This window comes from Rhinopithecus roxellana, chromosome 2 (genome assembly GCF_007565055.1).
Source record: "Rhinopithecus roxellana isolate Shanxi Qingling chromosome 2, ASM756505v1, whole genome shotgun sequence".
Classification (NCBI taxonomy): domain Eukaryota; kingdom Metazoa; phylum Chordata; class Mammalia; order Primates; family Cercopithecidae; genus Rhinopithecus; species Rhinopithecus roxellana.
The window spans coordinates 172,534,942-172,562,285 of record NC_044550.1 but is presented as its reverse complement, the minus strand read 5'-3'; the positions used below and the strand labels follow the sequence as shown (position 1 = coordinate 172,562,285).

The 27,344-nt window shown below is 38.9% G+C and overlaps 1 protein-coding gene across 2 annotated transcripts in view; it reads left to right on the top strand.

Moving 5' to 3' along the window:
* The first annotated feature begins 238 nt into the window (after nucleotides 1-238).
* Nucleotides 239-27,344, top strand: part of LOC104673241 (cytosolic beta-glucosidase) — a 123,867-nt gene continuing 96,761 nt past the window's right edge. For both annotated transcript variants that reach the window (XM_010377216.2, XM_010377215.2), the window contains exon 1: nucleotides 239-398. In XM_010377216.2, coding sequence (XP_010375518.1) covers nucleotides 341-398 — 58 coding nt within the window. In that variant the 5' untranslated portion in view covers nucleotides 239-340. The remainder of the gene's footprint in view (nucleotides 399-27,344) is intronic.

Here is a 27,344-nt window from a genome sequence, read left to right as displayed (position 1 = left end):
TATTAATGTTACTTTAAAAGGCAAAACATCAGGTAAATGGGTGCCCTGCCAAATCAGGGACTTAGCACCCAGGGTTATCAACTCTGTTAAGAATCAGGGAGTGCTGGGGGAAGAAAGTATAATTGATGGCCTTGTACAAAGTGTCTTGGATTCTTATCAAGGCTGTGGCAGTCAAGTGTTCTTTGCCCCTGCTTCCTTCTTGTTTGCATAAATATTTGCATTCTGAGGCTCCAATCTGGGGTGAGAGCTCGTTTTCTGTTTGCACAATTGCCTGGCTCCTCTGGCCAAAGGGTGCTCTGCTTCTGGCAGCTGAGGATCCCAGTAGACAGTTTCTTAAACCATGGCTTTCCCTGTGGGATTTGGATGGGCAGCAGCCACTGCAGCTTATCAAATAGAAGGTAGGGGACACTCTCCCCTTCACTGGGGTGGGAATGCTTTATTTTTGGTGTGTTCTGTGTACCTGAGGAAGATGGTGGGGTAAGGAGGCAAAAAGAAAAGAAGCAAAGAATTGAACAGTCCACAATGTTATCAATGAATTTGTTTCCCTTTTCAAACATGTCGGGGGTAGGGGTTCACATTCTCTTGTCTCTTTCTTTAGGCACAAGGAAGGGTGGAGGGATGAAGAGGTGAAAACTAAGCTGTGGCTGGATTTTCAGTCAGTCCAAACTCAGCTGAGACATCAGTTTAGACCGGCTGACATTAGACCAGCTGCTTTTATAATTGATTTCTAGAACCCATTTGCTCCAACTCCTCTACAAAGGAGAATCATTTTTTCTACTGGCTGGAAAAATATTGGGTCGATTTTTTCAAAGAGCCCTTCATTAATTGGGAAAAGTTCCCTGTTCTATTCTCAGTGAGTGCCGAGCCAAGCCTAATCTTGTATGCCACCATATTTCCTGGGGCAGCTGAGAAGTGAATTGAAGCAAATGGCAAAGAGCACCCAGAGTGGCTGTGGAGCCCCAGTTCTAGACCTTATCCTACCACACACGAGTGTGTGAATTCTTTGTCCTCCTTGAGTCTCAGTTTCTTCATCTGTGAAACAGGAAGCTTAGCTTTACTTTTCTAAAACACGTATGTCCCCCTTCCCCCCTCTGCAGGGAATTAGAGATTGTTAATAGCTACCATGGAGAAAATATTTATTTGGTCAAGTAAGTATGTGAAACCCTACATTAAACAAAGCAAAGTGAGTTATTGTAGTAGCTTCCTAGGATTGCTGTAATAAAATACCATAAACTCTGGGGCTTAAACCACATAAATTTGTCGTCTTACAGTTCTAGAAGCCAGAACTGGCCACTGGAGGATGTAATTAGCCAAGTTAAGATGAGATCATATTGGAGTAGGGCAGATATGCAATCCAGTATGACTGGTGTCCTAAGAAGAAGGAAATTTGGACACTGGAAATTTGGAAATTTGAAAGAAGAAAATTTGGATAAAGAGACAAGGAGAGCACTACATGTGTGTGAGAGAGATTGGAATGTTACAGTAAGCTAAGGAGCAATAGTCGCCACCAAACTTAGAGGTAAGAGGGATTTACCTAGAGTCTCGGCGGGACATGAGCCTGCTGACACCTTGATTTTGGAACTCCAGCCTCTAGAACCGTGAGAGAATACATTTCTGTTGTTTAAGACTTTCATTTTGTGACACTTTGTTATAGCACCCCTAGAAAACTTATACACCAAGAAAAACAAGTCAATCAATCAATGAAATAATGACTGCTATGGTAAGTGCTATGGTGAGAATAGGATGTTGTGGGAAAGGGTCATGTGAAAACCAGTTCTTCAGGATGGGTCATCAAGGAGGATCTTTGTGAACTAGCATCATTTCATCTAAACTTAAGGTATGAGGAGGAGTGGGCCATTTGAATATGGGGAGATCTTTCTAGACAAAGACACAGAACAAGTTGATCCTGGTACAATCCATGCTGCGTGGGATTCCCAGCTTCAGTTGCTATTTCCTCATCCTCTAGAATGGGAAGGAGGAATCTCTACCACACAGTTGTGATAACTGTCACGTAGAAGACATCTCCCACTGGGGGATTATGTATATTATTGCACATATATGATCTGTGATACCAGGCTCTTTTAAAAAAAAGTCTGACAATGTCCTAGTTGGCTGAGATTCCATGCCACCTTTCCCGCTACATGGGATCTTTCATCTTCTTCCAGATAATTTCCACTTTGTCGTAGAGGGTGACCGAATAGGCTGATCCTCTAGGAATAAAAACAAAAGCAATGATCTTGGTTAGTTTCCTTCTCAAAAGAGAGGTCAGAAAAACAGAGAAAGCATGGAAGAGCACCAGAATGGCGTAAACAGAATCAGATGCTAGAAGCAACAAAGCATTGGTGATTATTAAGATGAGTTTTGGGGGAAGACTCTTTAGACTTGGATTCGATCTCTCCGTTTACTAGATTTGTGACTCTGACCAAACGACTCATCTTCTCTGTGCCTCCTCGCCTGTAAGACGGAGATTATTATGGTGTCTCCTGTGTAGCACAGCTACCAGGTTTAAATAAGATAATATATGTTAAGTGCTTGGCATTTAGTAATTACTCGATGCATGTTATTTGTATCTGGGAGGATCACAAAAGGATAACAAAGAATGATTCACTGTGGCACTCTACAGTTAACTTGACATAAACATGCAATTAGTTATACAAGACAATAGAGTGGGTTTCAACTACCAACTTTTAGTTCCTGCCCACTTAGGACCTGGAAGTAACTTTAACGGGCCCATTCGGAGCTCCTGTCTTCACATGATCTCATGTGAAGAGATCATGATACTGTTGCATCTCTTCTGTCTAGTTGGAGACAGTTTGTCTTATGTTCTTTTGACTTGGGCTTGCTTCTGCCATATTTTGAGGTCTTTATTTGTGGCCTCTAACCTGCTATTAACTTTCTATCTATAGTTTACTAGGTAGGGTACTTGATCCAGCATGCTCTGCCAAGAGCCATCCGTCTGCTCTCTTTGTCAACTCACAGAATAACTTTTGCATGTTTGCTTGTTTTCCACCCTAGGATCTCTTCCTGATCCTTTCGTGCTGTGTCTGAATTTTAGCTCAAGCACTTACCAGCAGAGTGACTTTGGGCAAATAATGTGTTTAAGCCTCTGTTTCCTTATTTGTGAAACTTGAAACATAGTCATACTCACTCTGTAGATTTGTTCTAGGGACTAAAGAGGTGAGCATATGTAACTGTGGTATAGGAGTGCCAGCATGTAGTGCTCACCAAATACTAATATTAATGCCAATACTATTATTATTTTTCTTTCTCCTGGCTGTATTCTCTTGCACTCTGAGAGAAGGAGAGTTACACTGTTGACTCCATTTAGTGGGAATGGTCATTTCTCGTTTTGACTGCTAGGTAGAATATGTTTCCTCCTTGCTCATGCTTGACTAGTTCACCATCAGTTGCCAGGAGAGTTACTCTTTAACCATTTCTCCCACCATTGACTGGATTACAGTGCAGGAAGTTCACTGGTGGCTTTATCAAATCAACATGGCTTGGATTGAAAAGCCAAGAACAGCCTGTCTCTTTTTGATTCTGATAATCTTTGCAGTTTTGTGCTGCCCTGGCCTCTGAAGGTGTGCAGATCCTTTGGAAGTCAGGAGACACTCAGCAGAACTGAGGACTGAGCCTGAATTGTATTTGTAAAAAAAAAAATCTAACACTTTGAATACTTGTTATAAAACATTACCATGTATCTCTTTCTACTGTCTCTCTTTCCACTGTATTCAAAATACAGTTGTCTGTACAGGTATATTTGTTTTCAGATATTCTCTTGAAATCCCTGAAGAATAACTAGCGTACCCTCCCTCACTCTCACTGCAAGAATGGAGATATTTTTTCTCCATATAGAAAATACTGTCAGGGTCTTTGCTGGTGGGGCCCACTGAGAGGGGCAGGGACTGGGCCTTATCACCAGGTCTCCTAACATATTGGCTACTTGGTTGCGTATGTTGCTGGAATCACGCCTTTCCTTTGTCCTGTCCCTGTTCAGATCCTTTCTTCCTCTCCTCTGGCTATTTCACTGTTTATGGTCCTAAGGAAGAGTTTAATGGTTATTATATTAGAGTTGACTGCATGGTGCCTTGAGCCTTTTGGAGGAAAGCATAATATAAATCCAATAAGTAAATAATAAATAAATGGTATAAGCAGGAGGAAAATTATGTGTTTTAGGTGAGTTGTAAAGAACCGTGTAAAACCTATAAAATGTATTTGTTAGACTAAGAGGCAGGGAAGAAAGTGCAAAAAATCATCATACATACAGAAGTGAGTCTCCTGCAATACTTTTAAGTAGAGAAAAATTCCCATGATTTTTAACTCCTCATGAAGCTGACTCTGTCCTCTGTGTTTGGCTGGAGGGAATGTGAGGCGCAAAAACATCAGGTAGCTCCATGGCACTTTATTTACTTCCATGATAGGCCACAGAGGAGCTATGAAAATGACACTGAGGACCCAATTCTACAGTTCTTAAGAGTTTCTAACTCCTGATGATTTCAGGGAAGGCTCTTAAGGAGTGAACGTGCTTTGCAAAATCCCACAAATCCTAAGCATATTCTAAACTACTGTGTTAATGCTTCCTAGTGGGATCTGAGTTTGTGGTTTTTAAGGAGTCAAAGGCCTCAGTTTTATGAATGCCATTGTAAATCCTTGATGTTAATCTAATACAACAGTTGATTTTAAGTTTGACTTTGGTTTTATGTTGTCAGAAATTAGGGGTTGCCTCAGACTTTGGCCATCTCTATTTGCCATGGTATGTTAAAGGTGGATTCTTGTAGTTAAGATATTTGTGTGTGTGTGTGTGTGTGTGCACTTAAAAATTGGAAAAAGAACATGACAACTGTAATTTTTGGTTTTGAGTTTATGGTATTTCTATATAGGCTGGTTTTTCTTTGATCCTTTAAAAAAAAAAAAACTCAACTGATTCATACAAACCTGAGCTGGAGACACACTTCATCTACTCATTGTAAATGTCAGCACAAGCCCCATATTTCTCTAAGACCACTTCCTGATTGTTTTTTTCACTCAACAGATTTTTAACTGTGTGTCTTCATCTCTATTTTCTCCTAAATCCCATGGATTAAGCATCTCAGTCTGAGACTTGATCTCTTGGCTGCCCTTGGTACTCTTCTAGAAGAGGAATATCCAGACAGATATGCTGCTTGTCTGGACCACCTAAGAAAGAAGGAAGGAGACTTAAAGCATGGTCATTTATTTCTTGGTATATAAGGAAACAGGGAGCAGAGATGTGGGCATTTACTCACAAAATTTATCATAGCTTAAAAGTTGACATGACAGAAACCATTCTTATTTCTTTCCCCCAGTTTCAAATTTGAAATTCACAAAAATATCAAATATTGCCCTCCTTTTTCATTGTACTATGAAATTAATTATGTAGGCATCGTTGGAAGAGTATAGGCTTAGAGAGGGATGATATTCAAATATTAATCAACAAATATACTCCCATGCTCATCAATCAGATGCCAACTGTAAACAGTAGGCATAGACTAGACTGATGTTTGGATTAGACTGGTCAGAGTGGACGTCAGCCACACACAACTACTGAGGCCACATTTAGATGTATTGATTGAATTTCAGCCTTGGACTTAGGAGGGGGGACACATCTAAAATATATTGGACTCCATTTATAGACTGCTAGAGAGTTTAATTGTTTAACTTCTCTAAGTCTCCAATTTCTCACTTGCAAATTACTAATGCTGATCTCTCTCTTTTTAAATAATTTCATTGGATGAATGTTGGAGACCTTTTTCTTACATTTTGTGCTGCTTTGGATCTAGGTTTATTTCTTCAACTTTTTCTTCCAAATGACAATACTTTAACTGTGTTTGGACTTTAGCTGAATTCATTCTATTTTTCAACTCCTCTATTGAATATTTATTTTTGGCAACCATATTTCTAATTTTAGGAATGAATTATTTAATTGCTTCTGTTTCAGGAAGTCATGTTTTATTTTCTGTATGTTGTCACCTCTCAAATCTCTTTAATAGTGCTAATTTTAAAAATTAAGTTCCTGATCCAGCAATCTCACATCTGGATATTTACCCCAAAGATTTGAATCAGTTTGTAAAAGAGAAGTCTGTATTTCCATATTCATGTCAGCAACACAATATCTATATTGGAATCCATCTAAGTGTCTATAAACAGATGAATGGATAAAGAATATGTGGAATACATACACAATGAAAAACTATTCAGCCTTAAAAAAAAAAAGGAAATTCTGTCCTTTGAGACAATGTGGATGAGCCTGGAGGACATTATGCTAAGTGAAATAACACAGGCACAGAAAGACAAATACTGCATGTGCTCACTTACATGTAGAATCTAAAACAATCAAACTCGTAGAAGCACAGAACAGAATAGTGGTGACATAGCTAGCAGGTGGGGGCAATCTTGGGGATAATGATCAGAGGGTAAAACACCTCAGTCAGAGAGGAGAAAAAAAATATTTTTGAGATCTATTGCATGGGGTAGTGAATATAGTTAATAACACAGTACATTTCAAAATTGTTAAGAAAGTAGATTTCAAATGATCCCACCATAAAAATGTTAAGTATTTGCGGTGATGGATATGTTAGCTAGCTTGATTTAATTTTTAAAATTCATATTCATAAATAATAACACCACTTCATACTGTGTAAATATACACAATTATGAATGACCAATTTACAATAAAAACTTTTAAAATTAATTTCTCTTTCTTTTTTGTGTGTATCAAATAAAGAATTTTGGTCCTTATCTTTTGGGTTACTTGTTTTTTGTCAAGTGCCTTATGATGTTTATGAATGAATGATTATGTTGATTAATATCAGTAACTGATTTAGGCTTCCTTTGAAGTTAGATAGTTCTATGAACTGAGTCAGGGATGGCTCTTTAAAAAACAGAGTTCTGTATAAGTCGGTGGGATCTATTGACAGTCAGTCATCTCACAAAAGACTATGGGCGTGAGTGGAGACAGCCAAAATTCAGACCTTGATAACTGCCATATAGCAGGGACTTTCAGGAAGAGTGTGCTTGATTTTAACTTTTGTGTTTCCTTTCTGCACAACCTTTCAAGTTCATATTTTTAGCTCTAGAGTCTGTTCTACTTTTTTTCTATGGCCTCAGTACCCATGATGGGAGTTCTCCCCAGTCGCACCTTTCACTTTTATGAAGCATTTCTTAGGACTTCAACATGGGGTAAAGACAGAACAAATGACCCTGTTTATAGAGAAGAAAAAAACCCATCAAGCCAGCTGTAAGATAGATAATCCTTTAATTACCATAATGATTGCTCTGAGGCCTGGTCTTCTCTCCGAATTGGTTGGCCCAGGAAAGTACTTTAGTAAATGTTTTGTTCTGTTGGGACCTTTTTTGGTTGTTTCTTTTCAGCTCAGTTGTGGATTCCTTCTCTTATTTACTGTTATTTCAATGAGATTGTGAGAAGAAAAGGAATTAAATATGTTCACTGTATTCCCCACCTTGAACTGGAAATCTTTATTAACACAAGTGGAGACTTTAATATAATATTAACTTATGTGGAAGTCTTTATTAACATGCATTAATATTTGAAAGTGCCTCCGCTGGGCGCAGTGGCTCACGCCTGTAATCCCAGCACTTTGGGAGGCCGAGGCGGGTGGATCACGAGGTCAGGAGATGGAGACCATCCTGGCTAACATGGTGAAACTCCGTCTCTACTAAAAATACAAAAAGTTAGCCGGGTGTGGTGGCAGCCACCTGTAGTCCCAGCTACTTGGGAGGCTGAGGCAGGAGAATGGTGTGAATCCATGAGGCACAGCTTGCAGTGAGCCGAGATCATGCCACTGCACTCCAGCCTGGGTGACAGAGCGAGACTTCGTCTCAGGGGGAAAAAAAAAAAAAAAAAAAAAAAGGAAGTGCGTCATAAATCATGAGGTACTATTCAAAGTTAATGAATGAATTTCCCCGCTTTTACCATTATCATCCTCCTTGTCATCACTAATATATCCAACTTCTTCTAGTCCTGTGTTTTTTAATAAAGAAGATGAGTGCTATAGGATAAATGTGTATGTTCCCCTCAAATTCATAAGTTGAAACCGTAATCCCCTTATGTGATGGTATTTGGAGGTGGGGCCTTTGGGGGGTGATTAATCAGTGATATGGTTTGGTTGTGTCCCCACCCAAATCTTATCTTGAATTGGAGATCCCATAATTTCCACATGTTGTGTGAGGGACCTGATAGGAGATAACTGAATCATGGGGGAGTTTCCCCCATACTGTTCTCATGGTAATGAATAAGTCTCACAAGATTGGTGGTTTGATAAGGAGTTTCCGTTTTCACTTGGTTCTCATTCTCTCTTGCCACCATGTAAGACGTGCCTTTCACCTTTTGTCATGATTGTGAGGCCTCCCCAGCCATGTAAAACTGTGAGTCCATTAAACTTCTTTTTCTTTATAAATTACCCAGTCTCGGGTATGTCTTTATCAGCAGCATGAAAGCAGACTAATACAGTCAGGAAGGCAGAGCCCTCACAAATGGGAATTCTGCCTCATATTAAATAAAAGAGATCCCAGGCATGTGGGAATGCAGAAAGAAGTCAGCCATCTATCAACCAGGAAGGCACCTTCACCAGAACTTGACTGTAGTGGCACCTTGATCTTAGACTTCCAGCCTCTAGAACTGTGAGTAATAAATTTATTTTCTTTTTTTAAAAATTTTACTTTAAGTTCTGGGATACATGTGCTTAATGTGCAGGTTTGTTACATAGCTATACATGCGCCATGGTGGTTTGCTGCAACTGTCAACCTGTCATCTAGGTTTTAAGCCCTGCATGCATTAGGTATTTGTCCTAATACTCTCCCTCCCCTGCCCCCACACCCCCCGACAGGCCCTGGTGTGTGATATTCCCCTCTCTGAAGACAGCATGGTGATTCCTGAAAGGATCTAGAACCAGAAATACCATTTAACCCAGCAATCCCGTTACTGGGTATATACCCAAGGGATTATAAATCATTCTACTGTAAAGACACATGCACATGTATGTTTATTGCAGCACTATTTACAAAAACAAAGTCTTGGAACCAACCCAAATGCCCACCAATGATAGACTGGATAAAGAAAATGTGGCACATACACACCATGGAATACTATGCAGCCACAACAAAGATGAGTTCATGTCCTTTTCAGGGACCTGGATGAAGCTGGAAACCATCATCCTCAGCAAACTAACACAGGAGCAAAAAACCAAACACCACATGTTCTCACTCATAAGTTGGAGTTGAAACATTTCTGTCCTTTATAAGCCGGTAAGCCTACAGCATTCTGTTACACCAGCCAGAATGGACTAAGAAAATGAGCTAATGTGGAATTGATGGAATTTCAGACAGTATACCAAGAGAAAGCAAAATATTCAGATACTGTGAGAAAAGTCATAGTAGGGGGAGGTGACTATGGCCGAGAAAGAACACATGTCTTGGCATCTGCTTTTGAGGTCAGCTGATCCAATCCATTTGCATTTTTCATAATTTATTACCTTCCTCAATTTCCGAATACACATTCTGCTACCAAGTTTTCCAGGACCTCAGTTGGCTTCATGGGCAGTGCTGAAAGGTATCTGCTGCCCTCTCTATGTGTCTATGTAAGTTGTTTATAAGAGTTGGTCTGCCTGTTTGTAGATTCTTCTTTTTTGAAAAATTTATTTATTTATTTTGAGATGGAGTCTCACTCTGCTGCCCAGGCTGGAGTGAAGTGGCACAATCTGGGTTCACCACAACCTCTGCCTCCCGGGTGAAAGTGAGTCTCCTGCGTAGCTGGGATTAAGGCACCCGCCACCAGGTCTGGCTAATTTTTGTATTTTTAGTAGAGACAAGATTTCACCGTGTTGGCCAGGCTGGTCTTGAACTCCTGACCTCAAGTGATCCACCTGCGTTGGCCTCCTAAAGTGCTGGGATTACAGGCGTGAGCCACTGCGTCTGGCTGTATATTCTTTTGTATCAGCAAGGTTCTGAGTAGAGTGGATGTTAATCACATATGTTTAGAAATGTTTTTTGGGGCCGGGCGCGGTGGCTCAAGCCTGTAATCCCAGCACTTTGGGAGGCCAAGACGGGCAGATCACGAGGTCAGGAGATCGAGACTATCCTGGCTAACACGGTGAAACCCCATCTCTACTAAAAGTACAAAAAACTAGCCGGGCGAGGTGGCAGGCGCCTGTAGTCCCAGCTACTCGGGAGGCTGAGGCAGGAGAATGGCGTAAACCTGGGAGGCGGAGCTTGCAGTGAGCTGAGATCCGGCCACCGCACTCCAGCCTGGGCGACAGAGCAAGACTCTGTCTCAAAAAAAAAAAAAAAAAAAAAAAAAAAAAAAAAAAAAAAAAGAAATGTTTTTTGTATTATGAAAGGAATACAAGATAATTTTAGAACATTTAAAAGATACAAACAAGCCAAAAATAAAATAATCAGCCAATAGATATTTAAAATTTTAGAATACGTATTTTCAGTATTTTCCTATGTATTCACAGACTTGCATGTACATATACACTTATTTCTCTGATAAGAGCATTCTGTAAATGGTTGTGGTTTTCTTAACACACTTAGAAATATCTTGATAAGCTATAACATTTCTCTGCATCGTTTCTCCTCTTCCTGTTCCCTCTCTCCCTTATCTGTCTTTCTACAGTGCACAAGGATGTTACACACAAAGCTAAATGTGAGTCAATATATTTAACCTCGAGAAACCAGATAAAAATAACTGTATCTTAATTATTTGTTTGGTGTATGGGTTCTATCTCTTGGACCACATAGTCATACATGAATTTTTTTGTTACTACTAAATTAGTCAGTTAAGAGAGGATATTTGTTTACTTTAACAAATATGTGCCAGCCTTGTACTGGAGGAAAAAAGGTGTTAGTTGTGCTATTCCTTCCTTGGCTTGCCCATCTGGTAGGGGTTGCTTGCTTCCTAGCTAAGTTCACTGATGCACAAGGTTAAATGAATCTTTAAAAATTATTAGACCGTCACACAAGTGCCCAACCAGGAATATGCTAGACTATTTCTCTTACTCATTCCTTTATTTTACCAATTACGTTTTATTCTATCTCCTCTAAACCTCTTGATTATACCCATCTTCTTCATTGCTACTACCTTTCCTTTACTTCTGGAACTTAGCATTTCTTAACTTCTTAAAGTCTCCTTCTCTCCTCTCCACTCTCCTCCAGTTTCTCCTGCATATTACTTCTAGCATGGTCTTTTACAATTCTTACCACATTATTCCATTTTCTGAGAGAGAGGATGAGCTCTGAAATCAAACAGACTAGATTTAAACCCTGACTCCACCACTTACCAATTAAATGATCTTGGAAGATACCTAAGCTTTGCAGGTCTCAGTTTCCTCATTTGTAAAATGAGAGTGGTGATAGTGCTTATCTTGGGATCATTGTAAATATAAATGTGTTCATAAGTATCAAATGGACAGAACAAAGGGGTGCAAATTTTAACTGTTCATAAATCACAACAACTATTTAAAAACTTGGAATGTCTTCTGACCTTCTACAGTATAATTTCTGAACTTCTTGCATAGCAGAAAAAACCCTGCAATTTTCTCTCTGACTACAACTCCAGTTTCACTCTTGCTTTTTCTCTATTTGTGTCCTACTTTCTGACCAAAATAAATCATATGTTATTTGCTAAATGTGCCATGACCTTGATGCCTCTGTACCTTTGCATATGCTGTTCCCTTTGCTTGAATATACATGACTATTGGCATCAACAGAGATCAAAAGGTGACAAAAATCCAGCCTTTCTCATTTCTAGGCTGGAGCTTGAGCTACTCCAGCACACTGTCTCTTTCATCTTTTATGCTACTCTCCCAAGTGTGTTACTGTGAACTCGGCAGTGGTAGTAAAGGACTTGGCGACTGATGGGGCAAAGGGAACCCCTAAAAGAGGTTTTTAGTATAGATGAACAAACATTCTATTAACAATTTGGAACAGCATGGATAATATGCCTTTTTACCTGGGGGCGTTTGAGCATAACTCCATGTATCTAAAGAGGACTAACATCATAAGAAGAGCTGATATGACTATTGGAGCGGTGTGTTTGTATTTTCCATGTCGTGGGTGGTGCCGTCAGCAGTAGCTGGGGCCCTGTTGTTTTCCTTCTGCTCCGCTATGTGGCCCTCTTCCTTGGGGCACCCTCAACCAGATAAACAGACCTGTATTGGCTTTGGATCTTTCTCAAGGTGCCTGCTGTTCCTTTCATTAGCGTGGCTAATCAGAATTTGATTGTAAAGTATGCCCAGGCCAAATACAAGGGCTTTTAAAATCGTCTGCTGTTTTAGATTATCCAGGCCACTGATCCCCCTTCCTTAGCGTGGATAATTGAGAGTGGACTGGGCTGAAGAATGTTAAGCAGAACCAATTGACAAAATAAATGAGATTTAAAAAATCCTTTACATTTTAATAATAGAAAAAAAATTTTTTTTAAATCTGAATGAGCTTATTTTATATTTCAAAACTGTAAATTTATTTGGCTTTAAATTACTTCAAAATAGGAAAATATTTCCTATGATGCACCCATTTAAAACCCATTTAAAATGTATATTAATCACAATATGCACTTAATGGAGTTAAAGGAAAAATGGAACATACAGACAAGAGGTTGGAAGTTTGGGATTCAATGTCAAATCTTCTCGTAATCATGTTTGTATTTCATCAAGGTAACAAAGAGAGGGTAGGAGCCACTCCCAAACTCTGAAAATCTCTCTCTTCATAGTGAAGGCTGCAATTCTTTGCTCCTAGCGAACAACAATCACTTAGAGACAGGCATTTAAAAACGTATGTATAAGATGAACAGAATTCCGATTGCTGGGAATGTATGATCAAATTCACCTCTCATTATTTCATATTTCTTCATGCCCCATGCCCCTCCAAATGCAGGTAGAATTGTGTTTGCATGCCACTTGACTGGGAACTGAGGGGACATTTTCCCAAATGGAACAATGCTGTAAATGGGGGTAGGTGTCACTAAATGCTCTTCAGGTGTGTAATGAGGATAAATAGATTTGGGGGCTGGTCTGGGAATTTGAAACATAATGTAAGAGGCAATGGTGAGTTTCTGGGCAGGTGACTCATAAGCAAGGTTTTTTGAAACATTACCCATTTTTACATTGGGAATTGCCAAGCTCAGCCTTAACGTCTCCCACAACACCTATGAGTAATCATTTAAATACAGGCTTTGAGACTTGGGGAAAAAAGCATATTATTTACTCTAAAGACAATAATCTTCCTTGGAGTCATTGTAGTCCATCATGCAGATGCATACTTGGGGATCTTTGGAAAAGCAACATTTTCTCTTGATGGTCCATTACTTCATTTATCTTGTAAGTTATTATCCAGGACTAGATTTCAGACCCAGTTTAGGGCTACATATCAGCCACTCTGCAACAGTGTGGGAGACTAAGGCTCTTTCACAGGGTGAAATATTACAAAGAGGCTTTGCTCATTCCCCTGTTGTGTTTGTGTGAAGAGCAGGATACAGTGATGGAGGTAATGGGGACTCTAGTGCATCTTTTGGTTCCTTATAGTGCTGAGAACTTGGCAAATGTAGGCACACATAAATTCTTGCTCCCAAGTGGTTTGATGAAGGGAGAACTGAGAGGTTCTCAGCATAGACATTATACAGCAGAGGCCAAATATTCCCCTAGGGTCATCCTCGTACTCTTTCCATGGCTGAAATAAAGACCAGATACAACCATACTAAAGCTTTGATGTGGTTGGCTCGTTGCTGATAATGACTTTTCTCATACTTGGTGAAAATTATGTAAGAAGATTCAGAAAAGTTCTACCCCAAAGATCTGCCTCTGTAAAGACGATCAAGATTGCAATGTCTGGATTAAGTTCTCTGGAATTTAAGGTGCTGTCTCATGTTGTATTTGGAGACCTGGCTTCCCTAGCATAAAATGAATAATTAAATTACATTTTATTTTTTATATAGCTAGTAGTTAATCCCAATTAGAAATTTATCTACTGCGGGTACTAGAGCCTGGGAGTATAAAGGTGAACAAAATGATCGCTTGAATTCAACATTCTGGGTGGGGAGAGAGGCAGGTACATGACTACAGCAGGATGTGACAGCTCCAACAGTAGAACAGACAAAAGGGTGTTTTGCAGCAAAGGTGGGCAGGATGGGGAAATAAGAATGAAGTGTGTGAGGCCAGAGGAGGTGGCTCACACCTATAATCCCAGCACTTTGGGAGGCTGAGGCAGGCAGATGACGAGGTCAGGAGTTCGAGACCAGTCTGTTTAACAGAGCGAAACCCCATCTCTATTAAAAATACAGAAAAAAATTAGCCAGGTATGGTGGTGTGCACCTGTAATCCCAGCTACTTGGGGGCCTGAGGCAGGAGAATCAAGTGAACCTGGGAGGTGGAGGTTGCAGCGAGCCAAGATCATGCCATTGCACTCCAGCCTCCAGCCTGGTCAACAGAGAGAGACTTTATCTCAAAAAAAAAAAAAAAAAAAAAAAGAATAAAGTGTGTGAGATTACTTGGGGTATCTAAGTTGGGTTTTATGAAGACATGTTTTCTGTTTTATTTTGTTTTGTTTTCAGGAAAAGAAACAAGAAAGGGCATATCAGCAGAAAAAATATTTTGACATGAGACATACAAGTATGACTATTTCTATTGTATTTTTGGAGTGGTGTAGTCACATACAGTTAAGTAGGTACATGGGTTAGAATTCTAATACTTTAGGACGTATTAGAATCACTTAGAGTTCTAGTTCTAGTTAAAATGTAGATTTGGGGGCCTCATATGAGACTATAATAATAGTATTAACAGGTGAGGGCCAGGAATTTATACTTTTTGTAAGTGCCTATATGATTGTTTTGTAGATTGCTCATGCTTTGATAAAGCCTGCCATAGGCTGTGTTTTCTGATGACAGGGTTAATGGCAGAACCTGAAGCTTTATGTTGTGATACACACAAAATACTAGGCTAAGGAATTAGTGTTAGTATCATGTGCATTAGCTATCTGACAACCATAAAATATACTTAGTCGAAGGGTGCAATACAGTCAGGTCTGTATATTTGAAAGAGTTTTGGTGGCAGTATGGAGAATAAACCGAAAGAAGGAGATATGGAGCTTGGGAAAAGTTGTCAGGTTATTGCCATAGATGAGGCAGATGATGATGAAGACCTGAATTTGGGTGGCAGGAACAGAATGGAGAAAAAAAGAGTAAAGAAACATTGAGGGAAAATCAAAAGGATATGTTCATGAATGCAATTTAGGGCATAAAAGAAACAGGAGGAAGACTAAGGTGACTTTTGTGATTATGGTTTTGGTAACTGGCTGACTGAGGATGCCATGAAGAGAAGTAAAACGCACTAGAGAAGGAGCAGACTTGGAGGTTGTGTGGTAGAAATTTAACAGCTTCAATTTGGATTTGAGATTCCTTAAGGTATTTATAGAAAATTGTCTGGGAGGCAACCGAAAATTTCTGTCTCCATTTCAGGTTGGATTTTCTGGGAGACAACCACAGCTGACGGTGAAAGTCATAATGAAAGATAATGCTTGAAAGAGGGTGGTAGAGGGAAACAAGAAGAGAAGCAAAGATGAGCAAGGTTGCAATGCCTGGATTAAGTTCTGTAGAAGAATTGAAAAGTCTCATGGGAAACCCACATAGAACTGACATTCTTACAGAACCTTAGAATGACTAGAAATAACTTTAGAACGTTTCTAATCTGGTGGTTTTTTTGTTTTGTTTTGTTTTTTTTTTTTTTTTTTTTTTTTTTGTTTTGTTTTTTTTGAGACGGAGTCTCACTCTGTCGCCCAGGCTGGAGTGCAGTGGCGCGATCTCGGCTCACTGCAAGCTCGGCCTCCCGGGTTTACGCCATTCTCCTGCCTCAGCCTCCCGAGTAGCTGGGACTACAGGCACCCGCCACCCCGCCCGGCTAATTTTTTGTATTTTTAGTAGAGATGGGGTTTCACTGTGTTAGCCAGGATGGTCTCGACCTCCTGACCTCGTGATCCGCCGCCTCGGCCTCCCAGTGCTGGGATTACAAGCGTGAGCCACCGCGCCCGGCCAATCTGGTGGTTTTTAAATGTATTTTGACATTGTAAAACCAGGTTTTCAAGCAAATCTAATTAGGTCTTCTCGATCATTGTGATGGAACCCTTCTTTATGTTGCCAATAGATACATAGCAGCAAACATATGTAGCTACCCTTATCAGTGTTTAGCATGAAAATTTCAGAAAACTGCATTCAGGGAGCCATGTTGATACAGCAGAAGAAATCTGCCAGGACTAAAGACTGACCCAATAATTCCCGAGGTACCTTCAGGAAAGTCAATTTATTTTTGAGTCAAAGGAACCTCAAAGTATCCTAAATGGCATTGCTGCCACCAGAGAGTTCTGTTCTAATTTAATAAGCTGCTACAAGTTCCAAGCCAATGTTCCTTCTTACAAATATGCTATGGGATGTAAATCTTTTTAAGTGCATTTCATTGTACCAATTGTTTCATTTTGAAAAAGCCCATTGGTTTATTATTAAGTCGTCTATTTAATAGTGTCAATAAATTCTAAAACTGGAGACTAGGCATTGTTATTTTAGATGCTTTAATGATCTCAATTGTCTAAGTTGCTTGGCCTTGGCTTATTTGCTTGACCTTTGTCTATTTTAATGGTCTGGAAAAAGTCCTCCAAACTATAGAGTTGATATAGTGGCTCTTGATATATGTGATACAAATCTGAAAATACTTTATTAGAATAAGTTTACTCATAGTATTTGAATGATTGCATTAGGTCTATAAAATCAAAGTGAAGTTGATAACTGCAAATTTTAGAAGAACCAAAAGCTTCAAGTAAAAATTCTATTTCTGGGACGTGGGGTGGGATAAGGGTTAAAAAATCACCTACTGGGTACAATCTTCGATATTTGGGTGATGGGTGCACTAGAAGCTCAACTCCCACCATTATCTGTGTAATACCCATGTAACCAAGAGGCAAAGATTTCCCCCAAATCTAAGGGAAAAAAAATTGACAAAACCCAAAATAAGATCACAGTTCAATTTCCTGGAAAATAGGCTTTACTTATTACTTCTGTCATTTTGAGTTAACTATAATTATAGAATAACTGTCCAGAAAAACGACCAGATGATTATACTGCAAAATACTAATACAGAGAGGTAATATAAAGTGGTGGTTTTTAGTACCAGTGATTCTACACTCTATTGAAAACCAAAATTTCAAACAAGAAAACCAAAATTTCAAATTTGACTGCTTATATTCAAAAGTAATATGGTCTTGTCCTTGTTTAGGGCTTACTTTTCTCAGGTGAATAACACCTATTGGAAATTTATTGCAGTTAATTGGCGGTGCAGCATAAAACAATTTAGGCAATCTCTTAACACAGGCCTTGGCTTTTAAAAACAGGATTTCAATAAATCATCACAATTTTTATCACCACTATTACCACCACCATTATTATCATCACCATCATCCTTCTCATCATCTTCATCATTATTGCCATCAGGTGGTATGTTAGTTTGGATCCTCTGAGAAATAGATACCAAGATGATATTGAATGTGCAAGACATTTATTCAGGAAAATGGCCGTGAGAGAAAATGGGAGGGGAGCCAGGAAAGGCTATCATGCATGTCTGACAAGTGAAGGAGAGAGTAAAGGAAGAAAGGGAGTTGGGGTGAACCATTTAGACTACAGTGCAATTCAATGGGAAGTTCATCAAGATCTTTGGAGAGTCCTTGATCCACAGTCACCTGTCAGAAGAGTCGCACATTCTCCAGGAACAGGCCTACTTTCTTAGCTTTGCCACGCTCAGCATTGACTGAGATCAGCCTGGGGAAATGTGGTGTCAGTAGAAATGCTGTGACATGTTTCAATGCTCAGTGGCTGGGGGCTCAGTCAGTTATGCTCCCTCAGCTTGGAGGTAGGTTTGTGTAGTGTGTTTCTATAGTTGTCACAGACAAAATTGTGGGTGATTTAAAAATATGCAATTTTTTGATATTTTATTAATTATCTATATTTAACCTGCATTATTTAATATTTGAGGGAAGAAGTAAAATAAACAATCAAAAATATTTCCTTTTGCTTGGGTAGCATGAACTCATTGAGACTTGCCCAAATCTCACAGTAACTGTTCAGCTTTCTCATTTGCTTGAATATTCCGGTACAGCTCTGCTCTTATGTCAACAGCACCTTTCCACGAAAAGTTTTATTTTCTTGTTCCAACTTTAATTTCTATTTAGAAACCCAATTTGACTAGAGTGTGAAAGTTTAAGTGTTTGAAACAGGATTCAATTAAACTAGGTCATTCTTGGGGCTCTGAAAATGGTAACTGGCCTTAGGCAAATGAGAACAAAAGTTATAAAATTCAGTTGGATGCATCACAACATTTAACATCTTTAAGGAAGACGTCTTGCCTAATAGATTCAATTTAGAAATATTTAGTGTAGGTCCTCAGCTTAAGCACCTAAAAAATGTGTGTATTTGTTTGTTTCTCTCTTGAGTTATAACTGGAATCGGGACACCTGGACTCTAATCTACTAAATAAACAATTTGTGCTAGGACCTTGAAGAAAGTCAATTAGTTTCCGTGACTTTACCAGGAGGTTAAAAAGGAGATTGTAATATTAGTGAATAATGTGCTTAGAGATGTTTGCATAAAAGATGCTTTGTCATTGTAAAGTATTATTGAATATTTATCGTCTACCAGACTGAGCCAAATGGCCCAGAGGAAAAAACAGTCAGATTTATGTAAACCTTGTTCAGTGTCCCAGGTACTTCAGGATGGGTGCTCTATATATGAATATATATGAATAAATAAATAAATGGCATAAATATTATTTTAAAATTTGAAGGTACACCAATATTATCTGGGGTGTTAGCCAATGTGCCTGACCTATGACATTGAAATGAAATGTCTGCCTCCAGGTAGCTATTTCAACCTCATAAATATTTTTAAAGCCAGAGGCATTGATGGCAAGTAATGTTTTCTCAGAGTTTTGTGTCTGCAAATAAAGGTAAATTATATCTTTACCTAAAATCTACAAGAAATGATTGTCTCTCATCCACAAGGTTGCTCTGAGAATTCCCAGTTCGAAATTGCATATGTTATACTTCTTTCCCTTTCTTCTAAAAAAGTGTTTTACTTACTCTTGCACAGTAGTTTTCTATCACATTATTGTGAGAGATCAGAGCCTCAAAGAAGAAAAAAATTAGCCGTAAACACTGCCCATGGACTTAATGGATCTTACTGAGCCACACCATGCAGATGTATTGGAACATAAATAGGTATAGGAGATAAGAGGCACAAAAGCAATTTGTTTGGATTGGGTCACTGCTTAATCCAAATGGGTTCAGCAAAAGAATTCATGAAACGTGACAGTGGGCCAAGAGGAACTTGCTGTGACATTTCGGATTCCCCTACCTCTTCTAATTAACCATTTCAAGTATAACAAAACTTATAGCACATACAAATCTAGTGCAACCCATCTGTATCAAGTGCAGACCTGTCGGTAGAGAATGGATGGCTCTGTTCTCAAGCAATGGACTATGACACAATAATGCCTCAAGTTGGGCTTTTAATTTCTATGATACATTGATTCTGAACAGCATTCTTCTAAAAGACAAAAACTATACCAGAGTTGCCTTGTGACATAGCCTGTCATTAAATGCATTTGGATCTATCACATGGATCGAAATATACTGCAAGTTTAATGAGATATTTGAAAACATAAAAACCGCATGTAGAAAAAGCTCGCCATCATGGTAATGATGAGAATAATAATAACAACAATAGCTGCCTTTAATAAAAAGCAACTCTTACTTGCCAGTCACTATGCTGGACATCGCACACATGTCCTTACAAAAACCTTGCAAGGTGGAGATAATTAATCTCTTTTTATAGAGGAGGACACAGAGTCAAAGAAGTAAAGTTGTCCAGGGTGAATTAGTGAGTGGAAGATGTAAAAATGTTTTTGGAATTACAGAAAAAACTCCACAAACCCACATTCCTGCTTAGCAAGTCAGGAATTCTTGCCTCGTTAGTTGATGGGTTTAGAATAATTTTTTCAGGTGCTAATATCAGGGTACAACCAATATCTCTTCAAAGTACAGTTTTTCCAGTCTACCTGCTCCCAGCCCTTCTTTCTTCTCTTGAGAAATAGAAACTAGGATTTAAACCTCAGAATTATACCTCAGTATCTGCAGCACTGTAGTGCTTCATAAATATTAGTTGAAATGATAAAAAATACAATTGCTCCTAATGCCTGTGATATTCATTAGTCAAGAGAGGACAGAATTAGCCCATTTCCACGATTGTAAAATTTACATGTGTATTCTAGAAAACATATATCAAAATGGAATTATTTTAAATAAGATGTTCATATCTAACTGACAATCAATCTACCATGCCTAATTATAGAATAGCTTCAGGGAGTCAATTTTTGTGCTTAATTGTTTGTACAAAGAAAATCTTTGACTTGTGAATGATCAGAAAATAGTGAAAATTGAGTTAGTGCTTATAAAATTCTTGAATTCTTTGGCTTTTGGAATCAAGCCAGGTGGATTCCTAGGAGTTGAGTTTCTTGGGGTATTTTATGTTTCAGATGACGTCACCAAGAAGTTATAGATCAATAGAACTTTGTAATGGTCATATAGCAGAGGGATGAAAGAGTTAAAGCATTTAAGTGTTGCAAAGGGTGCTTCTTCTGGGCAACAGAGGTTTGAATGTAGGGCACCTTTTGCATTTTAAACATTAATGTTTGAACTCTTGTCCTACAGTTATGTAATAAGACAATTTTATTTTATTTTTTTTAAAAAGAGAAACAGAAAAAAAAGTCTACTGAGAAAAATACTTGCTGCCCTTGGGGACAGATTTTGCAGTACATTTTTATACAGGAGCCATTCTCTCCTGTCCAAAAGCTCTGGAACAGGATGAATGTCCTTCTCAAGGTTCTTAGAGCCCAGAGTCATGACAGACTACACGCATCAGAAGAAACACAGAAATGTATGGGCAAGATTCAGTGGGCACACCCACGGGTCTGAGAGATCACTGAGGTGGTGAGGCATTGCACCCAGGCCACCAGCTAGTCTAGAAAAAGAAAACAGGACTGCAGTCTTTGGTAGGCTAGCTAGATAAGGGTGGGTTCCCTCAAGGACTAGTTACTCTGAGATCTATTCTAAGGGGAGGAAGCCCATGAGCAAATATGGCCTAGTGTAGAAGATATAAAAACTGTTAATTAACAATAACATTTATATACTGCCTCCCAGCTAGTCAGTTTTAAATTCAATAAATTTTCTCAATAACTTTGCCAAACAGGAAGACCAGGTGTTATTCTCATTCTCATTTTACATATGCGGAGGCTGAGGCACAGAGAGGTTGAGTGAATTTCCTTAGGTCACAGAGATAGTAAGCTACAGAGGTAAATTAATGTATAGAAAATATTGACTGAAAGGCTGGAGAGCACAGACTTTGTTCAGTCACATCTGACTTACAATTTTAGTTCTGCCAACTGCTAGATCTATGACCTACTCTAAATCCTTGAACTCAAGGAAACTTCACATTCCTTATATTTAAATGGAAGGGAGGGAACATGAGTAGTTATGAAGCATGTAAAGTGCTTAGCAAAGTGCTTACCCCATTATAAGGGCTCAATAAATGATAGCTACTATTACTATCATGATGTTTTCTTTCCACTATACCATTCCATCCTTCCAAATGGAGCTCAGATTACCAGAGTGACAATCAGAAGCTGAAACCAACATAGAGCGATGCAATGCTCTGATGGATGGAAAGAAGAGTCGAGGTTTTGTTGCAAAGACAGAGCAAAGTGTCTTTCACTAGATAGCATGATTCAATGCATAAAAGACTGAATGCAAAGAGGCTTAATTGAAAGATAAAAGAATAATTGCTGTAGAATAGCAGAGGCAAAGGCAGCTCTGACAAAAGCTGCCTGTCTCAAACAGAACGAAAATAAATGAAGAGGGAGTTTGAGAAGTCTTTGTAGCAAAAGATCATAAAAAAAAAAAAAAAAAAAAAAACACCAGTGCAAGGCTGGAGCCCAGAAGAACAAGTCCCAGAACCAAGATGGATATATTCCTGTAAGAATTTATCACTTCTCTAAATTACCAGGTCAGTAGTTAAATTATAATCACATTCTTTTATGTATTATACCAGTTCAGTCAACAAATGAGACTTTTAGGAAACACTTATAAAAGGAACTATGTTTCTGTTTCCCAATATCCCTTTATGCTTGCTTAGTGGGGATAACTCTTCCCTTCCATTTAGAAGAAAACGGAGGTAGGTTCTATTTCTCTGGTCATGTTAAATTTTATTTTGTACTGGATATTTTCTGTTAGGCAAACAGAAAATATGGATTTTCTGTTATGGATAGGCAATCCATATCCATTCTCGACTTGTCCTTGCTCTGGGCCAGCTCATGTGGGTTAGCATCAGTGGGTTCCCTTGCCCTTTGTCTTCCATTTGGACTTCATCAATGAGAAACATTAGCAAGAGATAGGAAGGTAAATGGGAGGAGAAAGAAACCAAAGTCTTATCCTGCTGGTTTCCTTCCTGCTGGACTGCAGTGGGTTGACTGTGTCCCTCCAACTAAGGCCTCCTCTCCTGGTAGGCAGCCTTTGGCAAACTGCTACTCTCTGCAGGTTTTGGAAATCAATTCTACCCCAGCCCCTTCATGGGCAGCAGTGACTTCCACTGTTTCAAGCCCTGAGGTACGGCACCATCCCTTGTTGCTTTCCTTGAACCCTGCTCACACCATCGTGAACAGTGTTTTTTTAAGCTTTCCTCAATGACCCAGTCTGAGTGCTGTCTGTTTCCTGCTGGGACCTTGGCTGATGCATACTTTTTGCAACACTTTAAGTTGCAAAATACTGTCTCATTTTGATGCTTATAATAGTCTGACTATGAAGTAGTTAAAATTCCAAATTGAATTTAGAATGAAGTCTTTCTTAGCTCTATTGGAAGAGGGAGCAAGGCCATGGTTCTTTCTCTGCCCCCTTTTATTTCTGCCTGCTTACCATGGTTTCTGACCTAGTTTCCGGAGAGGTAACAAAATGGAAAGTTCTTAAGGTGGCATTACACGCTCTGATTTTGGTAGATATTTAGAGTTGATTCTTTTTCTTTTCTTTCTTTCTTTCTTTTTATTTCTGAAACGGAGTTTCCCTCTTTTTGCCCAGGCTGGAGTGCAATGGCGTCATCTTGGCTCACTGCAACCTTTGCCTCCTGGGTTCAAGGGATTCTCCTGCCTCAGTCTCTCGAGTAGCTGGGACTACAGGCATGCACCACCACCCCAGCTAATTTTGTGTTTTTAGTAGAGATGGGGTTTCTCCATGTTGGCCAGGCTGGTCTCGAACTCCCGACCTCAAGTGATCCATCAGCCTCAGGCTCCCAAAGTGCTGGAATTACAGGTATGAGCCTGGCTAGAGTTGATTCTTTTTCTTACAGACATTTGTGTGGCCCACTGCTAAGAAATACTCTAGTATATTAGATGCAGGTGATGCTGTGTTCTTTAGTTCATTCAGTTTCTCTGTCCTGTAGGCATCTAGCCATTTACCCTAGCTTCCATTTGTTGAGGTCTGTAGTGGTTTGAACAGGGACCCCCACAAGATATGTCTGTCTTAACCCTTGGTCTCCATGAAAGTGACTTTCTTTGGAAATAGGAGTTTTGCAGATATAATTAAGATAAAGATCTTGAGATTAAATTAACCTGGATTTAGAAGGAGCCCTAAATTCAATAAGTATCCCTTATGAGACAAAGAAAAAAAAGAAGACACAGAAACACAAGGGGGAAGGACATCAGAAGACAACAGCAGAGAATGGAGTGACACATCAAGCAGCCAAGAAATGCCAAGAATTGCAGCACAGATGGAAAAGAGGCATGGGATAAATTCTTACTTCAGTGACTGCAGAAGTATCCAACCCCGCCAATATCCTGATTTCAGACTTCTGGGCTCTACAACTATGAAAGAATACATTTGAATTGTCTGTAGTCACCAAGTGTGTAGTGATTTTTTACGGCAGCATTAAGATATGAATACAAACTCTGTTTGCCTTTGCAGGCCTCCTTGGAGAGGTGCTAAGGCATCACTGTGCTTGCTCCCTCACCTGTGCTGTGTCTTGTCCGGGGAAACAAGCGCATCCTTTTCTCAGTCTCTAGGACTGCAGGAGGTTCCTCACCCAGCTTCAGTTTTCCTTTGCTTTTTCTTCCTTTCCTCTTCTTTGTTTCTTTCCTCTTGTTCTCTTCTTGGATTCTTGATTCATTTAGTAGAAGTTAAGACTCCATTTCATCATATTCCTTTAACTGAAGGGAACACAAACCATGACCTTTGAGTAGTTTGTTTGAGTTCTGAATTAGTCTTCTAGGGCTGCTCTAGCAAGATACCACGAACTGGGAATCTTAAGCAATTGAAATTTATTTTCTTACAGCTCTGGAGGCTGAAAGTCCAAGACCACGGCACTAGCAGGCTTGTTTTCTCAGAAGGCCTGTCTCTGTGGCTGGCAGACGTCCACCTTCTCGCTGTCCTCACATGGCCTTTGTCCAATGCCTGCATCCCTGCTGTCTCTTCCTCGTCTTACAAGTACACCACTCATATTTGATTAGTGCCCCATCCTAGTGGTCTCCTTTTAACTTAGTTCCCTCTCTAAAAGCCCTATCTTCAAATATAGTCATATTCTATTGTGGGTTAGAAATTCAACATATGAATTTTGGAGGAACACTATTCAGTTCATAGCAAGTGTCCTCTTTTAGGTTGAAGCGAAAGGAAAGTAATCATCCTCCCATTATCTTTGAGGCATGAAACTCACATTACACGGACAGTTCTGTTCAAGGAAAATACCTCTGGAAAATCCTTATTAATCTCCACCCCTGATGTGAGTGAGAGAGTCAGGTGTTGTGACCCCTGTTTGGGGAAAATGCACTTGTATTTGCAGCTTAGACCAGCACCCAAAACACTAATTGTTATCTTGGTGCTGTAGTTGATATTCTATTTTGTCATCGGTTACATGTATGTTGTACTAGTTATATCTATGCTTCTAGTTTATGTATTTAGTATTCCTTAGTATTATTCATCTTAGAGTTGTTTTGATTTATCTCAACTCAGTTTTCAAAATCTCATTTCAGAGTCTCACTTAAATACTGTTAAGTACTTAAGTGAATAAAATGGAGGAAAGAAAGAGAGAGGAAGAGAGAGAGAGAGGAAGAGAGAGAGAAAGAGAGTAAAGTCATTCAGTCTAATCTATACTTCTTTTAATGTCAGGAAACCAATTATTTAGATAATGCTTTAAATTAATAAATATTTATTTCAGTTTGGTCAGTTTTAGTGATCCTTTTTAAAAACAAACAGGTTGTAGCTATGTCTACAGAGGGAATATGGTGTGTGTGTGTGTGTGTGTGTGTGTGTGTGTGTGTGTGTGTGTATGTGTTAGCGAGGGTAGTGGGAGGGAATGTCCTGGTAGGCAGAACAGGCAAAGGCCAATCTTAAACAAATAGTTAGTCCATCAAGTCAATACTCAAAATATTTAAGATGATTTTAGACACTTATATCTCATGAAGTAACTATGTAAGTTGTCTAATTTCACAGACAGTCATCCAGTCACCCATACTTTGAAGAAATAATTAAACTTAGTGACAAAACTGAATTCCAGCTCCTTCCATATGTTAAGTTCCACAGTGAGGTAAAAGCAAGTATGACTAAGCTTGAGTCTTTTATCTGGCAATGTAATTTACTTCTCAAGTCCTACAGTTACTGGTCTTAGGAGGATGGGGGAGCTTTATTTCTTAGCAGAGAAATCTTGAGTTGTTTCATTTGTCTAGGACCATTCCTGGTGTAAATATTCTTGAAATGCTGAGTTGATTTTAGGGTTCACTGTGTGTTTGTGAATGAGATGACCGCACAGGCACAATATGCCTAATCAAACTCTTATCTGTTTCCTAAGGTAGAAATTTCTGAAAATCTGGACAGTAAACTCTCCAATTTGGGAAAGCCCATTTTAAAGCATTTGGCTGCATTAAAGATGTTCCTTTTCTTAAAATAATGTTAGTAACACATTTTTTCCTTAAAATTACTCTGCTTTTATTTCCTGCTTAATCTAAGATTTAGTTAGAATTTTAAAAAATTCCAAGCACATAGATTGGAGAAGGTGGTACGTTTATTTATTTTTTATTTTTTATTTTTTTGAGACGGAGTCTCGCTCTGTCGCCCATGCTGGAGTGCGGTGGCCGGATCTCAGCTCACTGCAAGCTCCGCCTCCCAGGTTCACGCCATTCTCCTGCCTCAGCCTCCTGGGTAGCTGGGACTACAGGCGCCTGCCGCCACGCCCGGCTAGTTTTCTTGCGTGTTTTTAGTAGAGACGGGGTTTCACCGCGTTAGCCAAGATGGTCTCCATCTTCTCACCTCGTGATCCGCCCGCCTTGGCCTCCCAAAGTGCTGGGATTACGTAGACTTATTTCTTTGTTAATCTTTCTTCCTCCTTTCTCCTTCCCTCCCTCTCTCCCGTCTCTCCTTCTTCCTACTTTTCTTTTGTTTCTTCTTCCTTCTCTTCTTTTGTTCCCTCTTTTCTGATTGGTTGTCAGATAATGTGGTCCGTATGAATTATATATGGGTGTTTGAAAGTAATTTTATTGTTATTGTTGAGTATGAATTTCTGCCTCTCTTATTCTTTCATATGTATGTATCATTTGTATGTGTGTATACACATACATACACATATAAACATACGTAGACATATATACACATATGTGTGTACCATACAATTTTACAATAATTTTGTTTTTGTTTATGGATTTCTGTCTCTCTCATTCTTTCAGATGTGTGTGTGTCATTTGTATATGTGTATATGCATACATACACATAGAAATGTACATAGACATATATACACATGTGTGTAGCCTGTATGAATTATATATGGGTGTTTGAAAATAATTTTATTGTTGAGTATGAATTCCTCTCTCATTCTTTCATACGTGTGGGTATATCATTTGTAAGTGTAAGTATACACATACATACACATATAAATATACATAGACATATATACATGTATGTGTATACCATAGAGAATAACTTTACAAACTATTTTAATCAAATTCTCTTTCTCCTTGTCAATTTCTGAGAGAGTCTCTCATTGTGTTAGTGGAGTTTTCAACATATTCCTGCATCTAGGGAGGGTTTTATCTGTAGATTTCAAAACTCAATGTTAGAAGCATAGAAGTTATTACTATATAATTTTAGTACATTGTAACTTTAAATATGAAAATATTACTATTCATTCAATTTAATGCTTTCTAATTGTGTTAATTTAAAATATTATCAATATTGCTAAATGTACTTTTAAAAAA